Here is a 17,822-nt window from a genome sequence, read left to right as displayed (position 1 = left end):
TCTAAATGCTGATTTTGGCGTAATAGTAATTGGTCCCGCTGTACGAATAAGTCCTACATCTGACTTTCCTGTTGACCAAAGAGTTGCTGGTATATTCTGTAAGGCATTCTCTTCCTCCTTTAATAGGAGTGCTAATCAGCTGTCCTTGCTAGACTGCAAGTGCACGGCTGGGTGGGTCTGAGTTATCCAATTCAACTTCTGTATTTGTATTCCCTGTTCTGACAGTTCTAATTCTGTTTCTCCCATCTTGTGACTTTTTCTCCTAGGTCTGCCCATTCTATATTTTTGTGCTTGGTTAAGCTAACGTGGTAATAAATTAGATTTATAAAGTGCAAAGAACTCCTGGGGCAATGAACAGCTGGCTACACTGTTCTCTTCTGTGTCCCAGTACAGGTTACGTAATATCAATCTGTTTGCATGATTTTTAAACAATTCTTGCTCATATTCCTTATCAGGTCCTGGTGTGTTACAATAATACAGGATACAGTGCAACAAGTGTTGCTTATCAATGTCAAGGGAGGGGAACTTGCTGATGGCTACATTCATTAATTCTTCAGTCACAGTCCCTGGACCAGTCGTAACCAAGTCCTGGCTGTACCAATAAAACATTTCACCCTCCGATTGCACTGCAAAGGTAACAATTTGTCGCTGTGCTTCCATACCCTGCATGGTTGGGACTGCTACTATACCAAATAGTTGCATGAGGTCTCTGCCCAAGAGGTTTACTGGGCATTTTGCAGAAACAACAATTTTGCTTTTTTGTGTCAATCCTGAAACTGGATCAGTTATTGCAATGTCACGGGAGAGAGGCTCCGGATACAGCTGTCCATTAGCTGCTTTAACCAGCATGTAATCAAGTGACTCCGTGTTTTCTGGCAGTTTGGAGGGATGTATTAGGGTTCGTGATGCCCCTGAGTCACACAAGAATTTGACTTCCCTCCCTTCTACCAAGAGTGTAACTTTTGGTTTCATGTCTACTAAATAGAGCTCCAAGCTCAATAAAGCTAGGTCGAATATTTCATTTTCTTCATTGTCACTAACTTCTTGCACTTCCTCTATCCCCTCTGTCACATCGTCTACTCCCTCTATAACATCCTCATTTGTCCATTCTCTACTATCCCCTTCTAGTGATTCCCGACTACCATATAGTCAGTCCTCACCCTCATCTTCCGTGGTTGCCTTCTAGCAATCCTTTGCCAAATGTCCCCGCATTTGAAACATTCTCCCCTTTTCTTTCGCCCTTCAAAGTCCTCTGATCGTTGATCAGATTGTTTCCCTGTGCATTTTTCTTGCCCTTTTTCCTGGACTGTACTACATAAACTTCTGTTCCATCTTCTACAGAAAATACTTGAGCTTTCTTTTTGCTATTAAAATGCCTTTCGGCATGCCTAGCATATTCAAGTAATGACTGTAACCTGCTTGTACGATGGTCTACCATGTGTTTTGTAATATAACTGCTTATAGGTGCAATACTGCCCTTTAAAAATGCATTCTTTAACTGCTGTTCATATGGGGAATCTTGTGTTTGATCTTCAGGAACCTGCATTCCACAGTGGTTATTAAAACATTCTAATAGTCTGGCATAATACCGGTCAATAGTTTCACCTTCTTGTTGGATGCATTGATTAATGCAAGTCCAGTCTGCCCCAGGCTTCCATTTTTCAGAGATGCGGTCTGTAAGACCTTTCACTCTGTTGTCTAATTCTGCGCTGCTATGTGGGAGGGGTCTTTGTGCAGTGTCACGGGGATTCCAGTTGCCACTAATCATGTGCCAATCTGGCCCCACAATTTGTCTAACTACCTTTTCTACTTCTTCTCCGTTTAGGTTATAACTCAGCCTCATTCCTTGTAAATCTTCTAAGAATTTTCTAAAATTAACTTTTGGATGGGGAATTCCTCAGTGGCTTTCCGGATATCTTCCGGTGTCCAAGGTCTATACACTAAAATAGTTGGGTCCTGATTATCTTGTCCTGCCTGAGGATTAGGTACTTCTATAAGTGGGCATATTTCTTCTTCACTCATAGTTCGTGAATTCTTAACCATTTGATATAACTCGATGCCTTCATTTGAGTTACCTGCCCTTGTTCGAGACCTGGTCCCGATGGGATCTCTAATAAATGGTTTTACTTTTACAATGTCTCTATTTTCAATGACGACAGGATATCGTGGGGGTGGACTAACTTGTTCACTTGCTACATATTCTGGTAAGGGAGGTGGACGGAGGGGCCGATGTTATTACTAAGTTATTGTCCTCCTTACCTAAAAACATTGTTTTTGAATTGTTGTTCTTTTGTTCCCTGCGGTTTACTTCCTCAATCCACCTGTGTGCCTGAGGAATTCCTAATTTGCGTTGCTTTTTTACCCGACATTTGGAATCGGTTTTGAGCCGTTTGACAAGTTTGATAAGCAAGGATTTTTCTAATTTTCCGTCAAATTCATATTTATTAACCCATTTTGAATAATATTTAATATTATCGGCACGCTGCGACCGCATGTATTTTGCATCTTCTGTTAACGGCAGATTTTGGGGTCTTTTTGTGCAATTACCCATTTTGTTCTACCCTTTTGATTGTTACGTAACTTCTCTTATTTTTAACATGGTACCATGGATTTTGTTATAATCTCTTCAGAATGACTGCCTACTTATTCTGTTTCTCCTGATCTTTGAGAAGATAGTAATCTTTTCTGTCCCTGACTTGTAAAAAAAATACAGTCCTGACAAAAACAATACAAATCTAGTCCCTGATCTAAAACAGAAAACAGAGAAAAGTAGATTCACCTTACCCAAGCCTACGTGATTGATCACCTGATTCACGGAGACCCGTCCTTCAGTTGCAGATCAGAAAGTGGCTGGCTTCTTTTGAACGACAATTCAGTCGGAGGGCTTTTCAAATAAGAACAACCGATTTGGTTTCTTCCCCGTACGGTTTCAACTACCTGGCCCGTCTGATCCGAGGTGAAGAGAGGATTCTGGTCTGAAGGACCAATCTGTCAAAGGAAAAAAGTACAGTTTTGTACCTACCATAAATGTAGATGTTCGAGTGCTAATACAGCTGCAGTCATAACAGATGGGTTCTCCTGCCGTCAGGCGGGTCCTCGCTCGGCCAAATTCCAAAATCTAGGTCCGGCGTCGGTTGTCGTCGCTTCTTCCCTGACGTCAGTGCGACAGGGGTATAAAGGAACCAGCCGACGCCATTTTCTTCAGTTTTTCTTGCCCCAGATGTCAGGTGCCCCCAGAAGGAAGGCAATACATAAATTTGTGTAATAATGCAGTGCAATATAATCAAAATACAGTAGTTGCAAGCAAATACATCATAAATGAATACCCCAATCAGGTTGTATGAGGGTGTGTTAGCCTATAGGCCTGTCCCAAGATGGGAAGGAGGGAGGGAAACCTGCACTGCAGCTGTATTAGCACTCGAACATCTACATTTATGGTAGGTACAAAACTGTACTATGTTCATCGTGCATACAGCTGCAGTCATAACAGATGGGTAGAATCCCAAAGCTAAGAAAGGGGTGGTAGGCACTAGGTGGAACTAGGAGGAGCCAAAATGCCCTGCAAGACTGCAGTGGCAAAGCCTGTTCTAGATTTGGAGTATAATGGTAGGTTGTAGTGCTTGGAGAAGGTATGCATGGAACTCCAAGTGGCTCCTTCCAAAATATCCTTGGTAGGAACTCCTCTGAGGAAGGCTGCAGAGGTGGCTGTGGCCCTGGTGGAATGAGTTCTAATGCCTGCAGGTACAGTTTTGCCATGAAAGGAATAGCAAAAGCGTATGCAGTGGACTATCCATTTTGAGATTGTCTGTTTGGAAATTGGCTTTCCTTGAGCTCCTACCGCATAGGCTACAAAGAGCTGTTCTGATTTTCTGAAAGGCTTTGTTCTGTCCAAATAATAATGCAGTTGTCTGTGGATGTCCAAGGAATGTAGTAGTCTCTCCCCTTTGTTTTGAGGATTAGGATAAAAAGTTGGTAAATGTATGGCCTGATTTAAAGCTACCCTGGATACCACTTTAGGCATAAAGGACGGGTTGGTTCGTAAGGAAACTCTGTCCTGATGGAAGATGATAAAAGGCTGGACAGCCATGAGAGCCTGTAGTTCTGAAACTCTATGAGCTGAGGTGATAGCCAGAAGGAAAGCTGTTTTCCAGGACAAATATTGCAAATCTGATGAGGCAGCTGGCTCAAAGGGAGGCAAGGTCAGTTTTTCCAGAATGAAATTAAGATCCCAAGCAGGTATTGGTTGTTTCCTTGGAGGTCTTAAATTCTTAGCCCTCTGAGGAACTGTCTTAAGAGAGGGTGAGAGAATAAAGGTGGATCAGTGTTGTATTCTGCAGAAATGGCTGAGGCATGGATTTTGATGGAGGAGAAAGAAAGTTCACTGCTTAGCAGTTCAGCCAAATATTGTAGTATTTGAGGTAAATTCAGTTTTCCAGGATCCTGGCCCTTTTTCTCATTCCAGACACAAAAACGTTTCCATTTTGTGGAGTAAGCTTTTCTAGTTGATGGCCTTCTGGCCTCCAAAATGACATCCTGCACCTCCTTGGAGAGTAGGGCCTGTTGTGATGCTAAGGAATCTTCCATGCGGCTAGATTGAGTGTTTTTAGCTGGCTGTGAAGAGTTTTGAAGCTGTGCCGAGTCAGAAGAAGAGGCATTAGAGGCAGGGTCCATGGTGGCGAATGCGTCAGGCTTCTCAGGAGTGGGTACCAGTGTTGCCTTGGCCAGTCCGGAGCAATGAGAATCATCTTTGGTCTGTCTGCTCTGGTTTTCAGTAGGACTTTGGGCAGCAGAGGAAGAGGTGGGAAGGCATAAACTGTCATTGATGTCCAACTGAAAGAGAGAGCGTCCACTCTCCAGGCCTTTGGATGGAAGATCCTGGAGCAGAATTTTGTCAATTGATGATTTTTGTGGGAGGCAAAGAGATCTAAGTCTGGCCTTCCCCATTCTTTGATTATTTCTGTAAAAACTTTTGGATGCAATTTCCATTCGTGTGGATCTGTCATATTCCTGCTTAGGTTGTCTGCCAGCGTGTTTTCCTTGCCTGGCAAGTACTGTGCTTGTAGTTCCATTTGTAAGTCCATGGCCATGTTCCAAAGTGACATGGCCAGTCTGCATAGGGGGTAAGAATGTGTTCCTCCCGGTTTATGTACCACATAACTGTGGTGTTGTCCGTTCTTATTAATAGTTGACCTGGTTGTAGAAGGCCCTTGAAAACTATAATAGCATTTATTACTGCTAGCATTTCTTTTTGATTGATGTGAAGGTGCTTTTCTTTTTGGGACCATTTGCCCTGAATGCACCGATCTGACGTGCGCCCCCCAGGCGTAGTCCGAGGCGTCTGTTGTGATGACTTGATTTGCTTGAGGCTTGCTGAATAGAAGACCTGTTTGTTTGACATGCTTGAGCCCACCACAGAAATTCCTTTTGCAGACATGGAATTAGTGGTATTACTGTTTCCAAACTGTGGCTGTGTTGAGACCATATGTTTTTCAGGTACCACTGTAGTTTCCTCATATGCAGCTTTGCACATGGGATTAGTAAGATGCAAGATGCCATGAATTCCAGAGCCTGCAGGATTTCCTTGCAGTCAGCCTGGTGCAATTTGCTAGTGTTCTGAAGTATTGAATTAGTTGCCCCTGCTTTTCTGGCGTGAGGTACGAGTAGAAATGTGTTTAGGATGGATAGGTCCAAAATAGGTCTCCAATCTTTTCCCTTCCTTGGCACCAGAAATAGCCTGGAATAAAAACCTTGACCTTGTTCGTGCGTAGGTACCTCTTGAATAGCTTTCATGTTTATGAGATCTGTAATTTGCCTTTGTGCCTCTGCCCTTTGATTGTGTGGCAGGTTTGGCATGCCTCTCATTTTTGGAAGGGTGTGAAAATGGAATTTGTAGCCTCTGTTTATAATGTCCAGGATCCATTTGTCCTTTGTGACAATATGCCAATTTTTTGAAAATAATGCCAGCTTTCCTCCTAAGGGGGCTGCCATTTGAGACTTGGTTGGCATGCAAAGGGGAAAGTCATTGGGTTTGCTTTCTGAAAGATTGCGAGTTATCCTCACCACCTCTTTGTGTAGGAGCTTGCCATTGTCTGCCTCTAAACGATCCTTGGGATTGTCCTCTGCCCCTCGGGCACCTGTATCTGCCTCTTTGGGGTCTGTCCGTGGCAGGAAAGGACCAGTTTTTGGAAGGCCAATTTCTACTAAAACGTGGGGGCTGTACCTGTACAGTTTGCATTGATTTAGCCTTTTCCTCCATTTTCCTTAACACCTCCTCAGCATTAGCGCCAAATAGTACATCCTTTTGAAGAGGAGCGTCTAGTAATTTAGCTTTGACATGATCACGCAAGGCTTGTTCCTTGAGCCAGGCATGCCTACGTATGACTGATCCTGTAACAGCAGTTCTACATGAGGCCTCTAGAGCATCAAAACCACATTGTAAGGTATGCTTACCCACTTGTTCTGCACTATGCATCAAATCCTGCAACTCCAAGTCTGGTTGTTCAGGTTGTGACATTTTACTTTTCGATTGTGATAACAAAAACTGTTGGTATTTTAGCATATGAAACTGACAGTTTAAGGCCCTCATGGATAAGGTAGCCAAGGTATATACCTTTTTCCCCCACCTTTCTAAGGATCTGAAGTCTCTCTCGGAAGGTAATGGATTTTTAGCAATGGAGGCCTTAACTCCCTTGGGGCCCTGTGAGATGGTTTCTGGGTCAGCAGCATGGCTTTTGTATAGAAATTGGTGTGAGTCAGGAACCCTGTAGTACCTGTCAGGCTTAACTGGAGCTGGAGGTAGAGAGTCCGGGTTAAGGCAAGCCTCCGAGTAAACATCATCTAGGATGTCCAAGACAGGAGGTATAGCCAGAGGCCTGTGCTGAGGTAGCAAGAGAAATTCCCTGAGCCTTTTCTTGGAATCTGAATAATCTTGGCCTTCCCAGTGGAAGTGTTCCCTTAAGGTATGCAAAGTTTCCCCAAATGAGTAATCCTCTGGGGGGGAGACAGAAGGGATGGACTCCTCTGTATCAGAGTCTTCAAAAGGGGAGTAAGAATGTTCCTGATCATCAGAATGCTCTGAAATAATGGAGCCCTTTGTCCAGTGGGGGCTGAGAACCTCTGATAAGAGTAATTAAATCCTCAGCCATTTTAAGCATCTGTTTCTTAGGCATGGGGCCTGGAGATGGGCCCTGTGTAGCTGATCTCTTAGAGTGCATGGTTGCTTTAGACTTTGTGAAAGCCTTGATGGAGAAAGAAGAGGAAGGTCTGAAGACACCTTGAGTGGAGGTGGACCTGTCCACATTCTGAGATTCAACGCCAAGAGTGGCTATGGTATCTGTAGTCGGGGTGTGGGCCGAGGAGCCTGCGACCTCGGGCACAGGAGACACCATCAAAGAAGTGTTGTCGGTAGTCAGGGGCTGCGTAGGCGCCTCGCTGAGAACCGGACCACGTGTAGTCGGCTTTGGCGTGGTGTCAGTAGAGGCCGCGGACCTCGTGTGTCGGTCCTTGTCTTTGCGTTTTTTTAGACAAAACCGGAGTCGGAGTATCCGACGACATAGTATAGTTAAATGCTTTCCCAAAATAATGATGGGCGAACTCCGCTCGACGCTTAATAGTGCATTTGTTGAATGTAGCACAAAAGCGACAGACCGAGACGTCGTGGTCTGGGCCTAAACAAGGTATACAGAGGGAATGGAAATCCTTATGTGGTATTTGCTTCCCACAAGAAATACAATTATTAACTTTGTCTGACATCGGTCTGAGGCAAGAAAAGTTTCCCCAACGGGGTACTTAGCTTTTTAGAAGACTTGGGTTTCCAAATTTTCGTAATCTCAGGAGCTGGCCAACCGGCACTTGCGAACTGCTTCTGCTTCGGGCACCGCGCAGCAAGAAAGACTGAAGAAAATGGCGTCGGCTGGTTCCTTTATACCCCTGTCGCACTGACGTCAGGGAAAAAGCGACGACAACCGACGCCGGACCTAGACTTTGGAATTCGGCCGACCGAGGACCCACCTGACGGCAGGAGAACCTATCTGTTATGACTGCAGCTGTATGCACGATGAACATCTTCAAAGACCAATTCACGTAAGGTTCAAGCAAGGCACCCTTTTTATTAACTTGTAGCAAGGAGACAAAGCATGCAGGCAGAATGATTTGTCTGAACATTAATAATTAGTATGGTATTTTTATACAGTTCTTTCCATGTCACACAGAAATCTTACTATTCTATTGACATAGACACAGCTTTCTGTATTGTTCTACAGAAAACGTTACTAGACTAATTGCTGACTAGTTGAGAATAACTGCTGATTTACAAAACATTTGAGAAAAACAACCTGGCCTTGGGGGTTATTTTAGCCCACCACACACTTTCTATTCTTCAGTTGTGCAGTTCTAATATATATGTTACATTTTGCCTAGATTCAAGGTACATTTCTAGCTTAGGTACAAGTAATGCTGACTACGGTCTATACTTTAAAGCATCCATTGTGTTCTTTATCAAAGCTTCTAGCAGCTGTGTACTTTCTCATGGCATAAGCAGAAAATCAATAACTTTTTGTTAAGTCTCATGACACTAGTAGAAATGAAACACTTATTATTTTCATGACCTTAGCAGAAATCAAATGCTCCCTGTTAAGTTTCTAATAGCTGTGCAGATTCATGCAGTGTGAACAGAATAAATGTATTAACCCTTTTAAACCTCAAATGCACTAAGCATGCATATTACTAATACATATTTTTCTAACATCCACCATGAGAACCAATGTTTCCCCAAAAGACAATTCCTCTAAAGGGGAGTCAAAACTTAAGGACTCCTCCTCTTCAGAGTCATAGTGCAAGAGTTATGGCATTTGTGAGAAGTAGGCCAGAGAATCCTCATCAGAGTCCAATTCCTTACCAGTGGAATCAGTTTCCCTGGATCTTTTAGGGGTAGAGGACCAAGGAGGGGCATGAACAAAAACAACCTGAGGTGGTCTCAAAGCCATCAGGGCATTAGACAAGCTCCAAGTAAAATCCTGCCACCCTTCTTAGGATCTTTGGCAGTGGGAGAAATGTGCTTAGCTTTCTGTTTTTACTTAAAAGGGGACATCAGCTTTAACGAACCTTGGGGGTTCAGAACCCTGCCTTGACTCAGGGTGCCAAGCACATTTTCTCTAATATCTGGGAAATCCCCTTAGGCCCCTCAGATATGATAATCTGTTGTTCCCCCTCCATGTCTGCAGGGGACGTCTGCAAAGCCTTGGAAGACATGCAAGAAGGTGATTCCATACCAGGGTTGTGTCAGAGGGAACTAACATCAGCACTGGGCAGTCTTCATGAGCATCATTCATCTTCAGAGAAATGCAGCTGTGGCTAGACAGCAGCAGTTATCAGACCTTGACTTTTTAGCCTTTTTCTTAAGAAGCAGCTGTACCTCGGGGCAGGTGGATTCCGTCATCGTACCCTGAGCCAACAGCTTCCGACATGGGTTCTCAAGATAAATGGAAAGAGAAGACAGATAACTGCAGAGTCTCTTTGGCACAACTTTTTAACAAATAGAATACTACGTGTGATTGTGACAAGCACCTAGACAAAACAAACACTTGTTGTGACAATCTTTACTCCCACATTGACATGCCCCCTTCTTGAATGACTTGGAACTCACAAAATGCACTACAAAGGAAAAGAAACCCCAATGGGGTACTTACCTGCAAAAAGCTTGGTATAACCAGCACAGAGAAGGGCATTCAGACCGATGTACAACTACGGTGTTCGGACTTGGGGAAATAAGTTCTCAGTTTGGAGCCACTGTATGTCACCTGCATCTGATGTACGACACTGGTATGAGTTAAAGGCTTTGATACACTGGCCGGACATAGGGCTATCCTTAGCAGGAGATCCCATAGGTTATGAATATATGCAGTGGCTGCTCTGTACCAGAAATCAGTGCTAATGTTCCTTAGTTAAATAATTTCCTTTAAGCAGCAATTAAGTCTCTCAATCTGCATAATGTCTATTCCACGCATAGCAGGCAGGTGTTCCAACTTCATTAAGAGCAGAGAGAGTTCTAGAAATGGCTACTGGTGACAGGAGTTGTGAAGAATCCAAAGTTTTTGTTTTGATAAATAAAGTTATCATTAACTGTACTTTTATAAGACAGTTATGATTTGGCCAGTTATCTTGTACAAAGACGGTGGTGGGGGATGAGCACTGCACATACCTCATTATTTAAAATGAAAAATAATGTTCTTCTAAAACAGTACAGAAAACATACTGTTTGATGATGATAGTCCAAATGTATAACTGGCACTAAAGCCAGTTACAGTTATTTAAAAAATACAGCTTTTTCATGATATGGAGAAAGGCAGGTGGTGCAGAAATTATGCTGCAACCCAGTTAACTGACTTATATCCATTACTTATGTCATCCTGGAACAGATATTTAAATTTCTTTTCCCATTAATTATGTTTTCATCTTCAAGCTGTAGACCACCTGTCTACATTAGTCAACTGCTCTGTAACCTTCTATGCTTTTTAACAAGATCTGGCAACTATCATGTACTTGAAAACCATGTACCAAATGCATCTAGTTGAATAAGTTACTTGTGGCATGCTAAGATTCCTAAAAAACATAATTTTATTTAAAAGTTTCAGAAATATTTCTGAATGCTTACTCCAGAACCCATCTAGGAAGGGAAGGGCCTTTCCTAACTTAAAACTTCTAAATGCACGATGCCCTGCACACTGGTAAGAAAAAGCATTTGCACTTGTCTAACTGACACTAAGAAACATTAGCAGAAGATAATCATAGATAATGATTCATATGTATTAATCCTTTGTAAGAACAGCAATAACATTTATTAATCTCTTGTAACAACAATAAAGTACAAGTAGCTGTTTGCAATCATTTAATCAACCATGTGATTCAGACAGAGAGAATGCAAAAGTACCACACCAAAATAAATAAATAAGGTGTAGGAATGAAGTTGCAAAAACTGACTTAGATCACCTTAATTCTTTTCAGTCTCATCTGTTATAATGACATGAATCCATCAGGGTACCTTTAGTGGCAAGTGTGGATCTGCTGGGATGTGATATCTCACAGAGGAAAGGCAACATTTGGGGTTACATCAACCATGCTTGCTAACAGCATGCCTCCAACCCCCTCCCCCATCTTCCCACCTTTTAGGAAACCACAGAGGCATGTGTTTGGAAAAACAGGGGTTACATATAGCTTACAACTTGTATTGTGTGGGTTTTACTTTTCAGCAAGTCTTTTTTCCACCTTACCACATATTTGAGTAGTCAATGTTTAAAGCATTTAGCTTTTGTATGATGCCAGCAAGGGGAATGGTGTCAAAGGCCTTAGCCAGGTCATGATATGTCGAGTGTACTGTATGACCATGATCAATAACCTCCATAACTCTTTTGAAGAAATTTACCAGATTAAATAGAAAAGATCTAACATTCACAAAGCCAAACTGTTGGGGTCAGTTTTAATAAGACTCTTGATATCACAGTTTATGAGGTCACTTATAATACAGTGCATGGTTTGTATACGAGGCACATAAAACTGATAGGTCTATAACTAGTCAGACCACCCTTACGGACAGGCATCACAACTGCTGTGTGCCACTCAAAGACAAAGCCAACAGCTAAACTTAAGTGAAAAAATGCAAGTGCATCTGCAACAACATGTTTAACACTACTAATTAAGCAATTGTATACACTGTCAAGTACCATGGGAGGAAATATTTTTGGCCTTGGTTTTGTCAAGCTTATGACCTACAGATCATGAAGAAGTTTAACTGCTGTAACCACCACAATGAAATTTTTTCCTCTATATACATATCAAGATTATTTTTGAGGTCAATAAATTAGTACTTTCTTTGTGAATAGAATAAAAAGCTAATTCCTCAGTCTTTGAAGGTGCTGTGTTATGCATATATTTGTTTCCTATTACTACATAAATATTTATTTTTGATGTCAGGCTCCTCAATTTGATGTTAGCTTCCCCAAGCTCACATCACCTGTGCTGTTTGAGGGAATGATATAGCAGAAAAAGCATGCCATCTTTTCTATCAAAAGTGAAGAGAAAAGAAATAAAGAAGTCAACAAGAGTGAAACTAATTCTGCCTTTATAATTTACTGACTACTATGTATGAACTTCAGACAGGCCTGGAAAAGATGGGGCAGCAAGAAAACAAATGACAGCTTAATATTTTCAAAAGTAAACAGTCAAGTACCCAAAGAAAGAAGGCGAAGACACCAGGAAATCTTCTACAAATTCTTATATTAATGACTACGAATGAAAATGAAGAGTAAACATACATACATGCATCTGGCATTGGCATCAATCCCCCTTTCCCTACTTTGCCAATTGGTTCTGGGTGTCACATCAACAGTGACTATTACACCTAGAGCCCATGTTTATACTGCCAAGCCCAGCCACATTCATATGTAAATAAAAAGCATGCTGTCCTCACCTTAAACACTGTTTTTCTGTTTTTTTCTTGGTGGATCTGTATGACAAAAGGCCACTGGTTATTTATTTACTTCTTTACATCACACATTGTCATGGCAGTGCAGTTAAGATGCTGTTGTATAATGCAATTTAAATAAATAAAATAATGTTCAACTACATAGTCAGCTAAAAAGCCACCTTATCATCCATAAAATACCACACTACAAACCAAAAGCAAGAAACTGAAAGGATACCACTCAGCATGGCATTCAGTAAAGAAAGAACCAGTATAGTAATTAGTTCATTTTGGCTGGTTTATTGGAGTACATCTTGACATCACCATAATTACTGGAACAAGGCTAAGTATAGTTTACCTGCCTGCACATCATAGAAGGTAAAGACTATAAACTACTATGAGAAAAAAAAATCATCCTGAAGTCATTGGTTTGATTCCCTCAGTGTCCACCTACATACTATGCAAGTCATTTAACTATTTCGCCAACGTGAAAAAGGTATTTTATTCATTACAGGGCCTGTGGCATCCATGTGGGTTAACTAACAAAAGCTGTAGCATCTAATTATTTTCCTTTCCTACTTACCAAAACATAAAATAACTCCACCCTGAAAAAATACATTGGCAAACTACTTCTTTTTCAGTAACACAAATAATTTATACAGCAACTAATTGGAAAATTGTCTCAACACACAAAAGGTACAGGACTAAAACATTTCTTTGAATTATCAGCTTCCCATTGACAGGCTACCAGTAAACACTCTTGGCCACTTAGCGTGTTCCAAGGCTCCATGACAGAAGAAAAGGTCCTGTAGCTACTAGTATTGCCACTTCAATCACAAAAGTGCAATCAACAAGGAATTCTACGGACTGATACTTGCCATAATACCATTAAAGCATTTTTCAGGGAGGCTTTGATCCACTGTGCTCTCAACAGACATCCTTGTTACTTGCATGAGATCGCTGTGCTGCAGAGTAAGGGGAAATACTTCAAGGTATCACAAAATTGGATTTCTCCTACAGGGAAGGGGAAGCTTGGCAAGCTGCCTGTCCTGCATTAGGGTTATGTACCTGTCCTATCTGCTGACCAGGATTCCTTCTAAACAATAGTACCTGTTGCCTTTTCCTACAATAAGGAATATAAGTCAACCTCTCAATGAATTCATCCCCTCAAGAAAGCAAGAAAGTATGTTAGCTGCTTTATGTAAAGTATATTTGGCTAAACATTAGGTTCATTTAATAACCCTCCCTTACCAGGATAGCCAGCAGCCATACTCTTTTCTAATTGTTTACTTCCCCCCTACCCCCTCTCGCAGCCTTCACTTTGCTTTACTATTTTCGTCCCCTACTACTAGATCCACTTCTTTCCTTCCAGGTGTTAATATTGTACTATTGTTTTTACCCACTAGATGGCACCCTCTTCCTTATTCATCTATCCCACTCCCTCATTTTTGAAACACTCAGGAAATTAGTTTTACCTTACTTATATTTCATTGCACGTAACTAGTTGTATACCTTACTTATTTCTGCCTAGACCTACTTTAAGCTTACATTTTTCACCTTCATCTACCTATCGACCCAACCGACCCAGAATATTACTGCATCTATTACCTCCTTTACTTACCTGCACCTAAACTTACCTCTAGCAGTCAGCATTTCCACTGATTTTTTTCACAGGCTGGTTTTCCTCCTTACTTGGCTCTTCCCGCTCCGTTCGCCCTGCGGGCTCACTCCGCTCCCCTACCCCCAAATCTCACCCACACCCACTGCATCTAGCCTTATAACCTCTCTAACCACTCCTACTCCCCTAACAGCCAATCACACTGCACACCTCATTAAGGTTTTCCCTCTAGCTCACCACTCCTCCCATTACATCTACTCTCACCTTCTCACTCCCCACTCTATACTTTATCAGCACTACGCTTATTTCACCTATATCTCCATACCTTACACCCCTACTTCTTTTCTCAATTCTCCCTCTCCTTTTCCTTCCCTATATCTTAACCGCCTATGAACTTCTTCACTGCTCTAACTTTCACTAGCCCTCAAAACAAACATCCTTTCCTGCTCTATCAACCACCCTGAAACACAAACATAACATGCACAACCAACTATTTCCTCCCAATGTATCATAGAGTCACCCATATTTCCTACAAACACTACCAAGTCAAGAGAGCACATAAAGTACTGAATCATACTCTTATTCACACTTGCAGATTACACCTTCACCTCTTTATAGATAGTGACATTCATCCCAATCCTGGTCCTACCAATAACACCCCTACCTACACAAGCAGTCTTTCTTCTGCTTCCATACACAACCATACAAAGCCTCCTAGCTCCCTCTTATTAGCTCACTTAAATATATGTAGTATTAACAATAAAATAACTCCCCTTCATGCCCTACCTGAGGTACACAACTCTGACATTCTATGTTTAACTGAGACATGGCTAAAACCATCTACCCAGGACTATGAAATCACTCCTCCAGGATATAGTATTCTAAGAATTGATCGCCCTAACAAGAAGGGAGGGGGTGTGGCCTTAATATATAAAACAAGGCTCCAACTTACACTACTAGACACTTGTCCCCCAGCTAATACCAATTCCAAAATTATTTTCACCAAGCTACAACTAAATGCTTGTAAGTCCATCTATATTTTATGCTCATACCTTCCTCCAGGTAATAACATCAACAACCTTGAAAACATCCGCAGCTGGCTGTCCACTAACTATCCTCAAGAAACCATTGTCCTAGGCGACTTTAATATTGACTGGAATACCTGTAATAGTGATAACCCTTCTAACCAAATAAACCTTCATGGCTTCTCTCAAATTGTCACCTCACCCACTTGAATCCATAAACCCACCAACAAAGAATCTATCCTTGATTGGATCCTTATAAATACTCAATTCCCAATGTACATGGTAGGCATCCTCCCCGATGACGAGTGATCACTCTAACTTATTTAATTCGACAAAAGACCAATACACCAGAAAGGCTCATCCAGACTCTGCTTCACTTTGCTGTGAAGGAAAGGTTAGTTTGCTTTTATTTTTTGTATTACTGTATTGCCTTTCTATATTTTGAATACTGTAGTTTGTTTTCTTTACCTTGTGTTTTGCTTGCATTCTGTTTTAACAGCATATTAAAACTTCAAAAGAGACCACAGCTCTCTCTGTTCTGAGTCAGGCAGATTTTTTCCCGCCCTCCCACCCATTTAAGTTGTCTTGTTAAATACCACTGTCTTTCTAGTTGCCCGCCTGTTATGTTAATCGGACCATATATCTCATTTCTCTCTACTTTCACTGGCTTATGTGAGTAATCACAAAATCATCATTTTTGAAATCCCACCCTTCAATTATTTAAATTTATTGGCCATCCTACAGTATTTCATAGTACCAAAATACAAAAGTGACCACCCCTTTCAATCCATCTTGCTGTTTTAAAAATAGTAACTCTCCACTAAACCTTAACTTTTTAAACAGGTAAAACTCAAGTTACCTACTTTCACATCTAACTTCTCTAGTGCACACTGCAGAGTACATTCTTTTCAATCTTACCTTTAAGCATCCCTATGACTAGCACTTTCTCTAATACCTGCTGGAAAGCACTAGGAAGCCTTAAACTCATACAAACACTGAACTCTCCTTGTTAATAAGGAGAAATTAATAGTAGGCACTAAACAGCCTATAATTGCAAAGTACCTTGCTAAGGAAACAGCTCCTATACTTTACAAAGAAAAAAAAAAAGCCCCAAACCAGGCATGTCCAAGGGTCAGCTTCCGGTGATTTCTCCTGTCCACCTGGTGAATCTGGGCATACTGGGGCAATGCAGCAATTGCCTCATGAACACAGACAACCCTCTCTTCCTACCACCCAACACTACAACCTGGGAGAGATGCACTTACATAGCCAAAATGGAAGCAAAGCTCTCTCCACCCAAGATTGTGCTAAACAGTCAAGAGGAGAAGGTTAACACCCACACACTACACCTCAAGCAACACATAGCCCTTCTAAACCCGCACCACCAACACCCACATATAGCAACACTAAATCCACATATGCAGAGGCCCTTAACTGTAACCTGCCCAAGCAACAAAGACCTCTGAAGCTGAAACGCAAACAAACACCAATCACAACCAATGTGTCACATAGTTCACAACACCAGTGTGCCACCCAGCAACAGCTCCTAAGGCAAGACAATGTACCTAACACTTTAGTCATAGGTGACTCTATAGTCTGGCACACTGATGTCCCTCTCACCAGGTTGAATAAGGAGAAAATTACAGTCAGCTGCCTGTCAGGTGCCAGGATCCGCCACATAACGCATGCACTCAAGTCACTCCACAACAAGTACAAATATGACTCTGTCATGTCCATGTTGGAGTGAATGACTTGAGACGTACCTCCCTGGACTACATGAAAAGAGACATGTAACAGCTCTCGGATCATGTGGCCCAGGCAGGTATGACCCTAGCCCTGAGTAGCATCCTGCCTTCGCCCAGAATGATACCACAATATAAGGATAAAATGATTGACTTCAACAATTGGCTAACCTTATGGTGTCATTCAAAGGGGATCCAGTATCTGTCTGCCTGGGATGACATGATTGACAGACCACGATGCTTTGCCAGAGATGGTCTGCACCTGTCGCCCCTGGGATTCAGGTTAATGGCTAAGGCTTTTGCCACCCCTATAGTGCCTTTTTTAGGCAAACTTCAAAGGACAAAACCACCACCGTAACAGGTACAAGCATGCAAAATCTGAAGGTAATGCTACTCAATGCTAGAAGTCTAAACCTCAAAATGCACTCTCTCGAGGCACTCCTAAAAATGGAGAACATCGATATCTGTGCAGTAACTGAGACCTGGTTCAAGGCTCCAGAGAGCACCCCTGCAATACCAGGCTACAACTCTTACCACACTTTTCGGCCACCAAACCAGGACCGAAACACTAAAGGTGGAGGAGTGTCAATATTCACCAAGGATATTCACACCACCAGGCTAGTTGGCCAACACAATGTGTCTGAAATTCTCCAAGTGCAACTAACACTAGGTAAGACTGCAATCCAAATTGTAGCTTGCTACAGATCCCCACCATACCCCAAGATTCTCACTACACCTTCCTAAACATACTGGAAAATATTAAGATAGAACCAAACACCCTAATACTGGGTGATTTTAACTACCCTGCCATTAACTGGGAAAACTACTCATGTCCCAACACCTTTGCAACGGTTCTTGGAATTCATAAATTCCAACGCCCTGGATCAACTAATCCATAGTCCCATCAGGGGCTCCAATATCCTAGACCTGGTCATTACCAACATGGGAAATCAATGCTCCATACCTATGGTCACCCCTCG

At 42.0% G+C, this 17,822-nt stretch overlaps 1 protein-coding gene across 4 annotated transcripts in view; it reads right to left on the bottom strand.

Annotated features, from left to right (window-relative positions):
- The window catches only part of LOC122802630 (uncharacterized protein CXorf38-like), a 615,103-nt gene that overhangs the window by 116,254 nt on the left and 481,027 nt on the right, over positions 1-17,822 (bottom strand). For all 4 annotated transcript variants that reach the window (XM_044072325.1, XM_044072324.1, XM_044072323.1 and 1 more), the window contains one exon: positions 12,464-12,499. In XM_044072325.1, the coding sequence (XP_043928260.1) occupies positions 12,465-12,499 (35 nt within the window). In that variant the 3' untranslated portion in view covers position 12,464. The remainder of the gene's footprint in view (positions 1-12,463; positions 12,500-17,822) is intronic.

The sequence above is a fragment of the Protopterus annectens genome, chromosome 5.part0 (assembly GCF_019279795.1).
Source record: "Protopterus annectens isolate FY-2018-M chromosome 5.part0, PAN1.0, whole genome shotgun sequence".
Lineage (NCBI taxonomy): Eukaryota > Metazoa > Chordata > Ceratodontiformes > Protopteridae > Protopterus > Protopterus annectens.
Note: the sequence above shows the minus strand (reverse complement) of the source record. Positions and strands in the feature narration are given on the sequence as shown.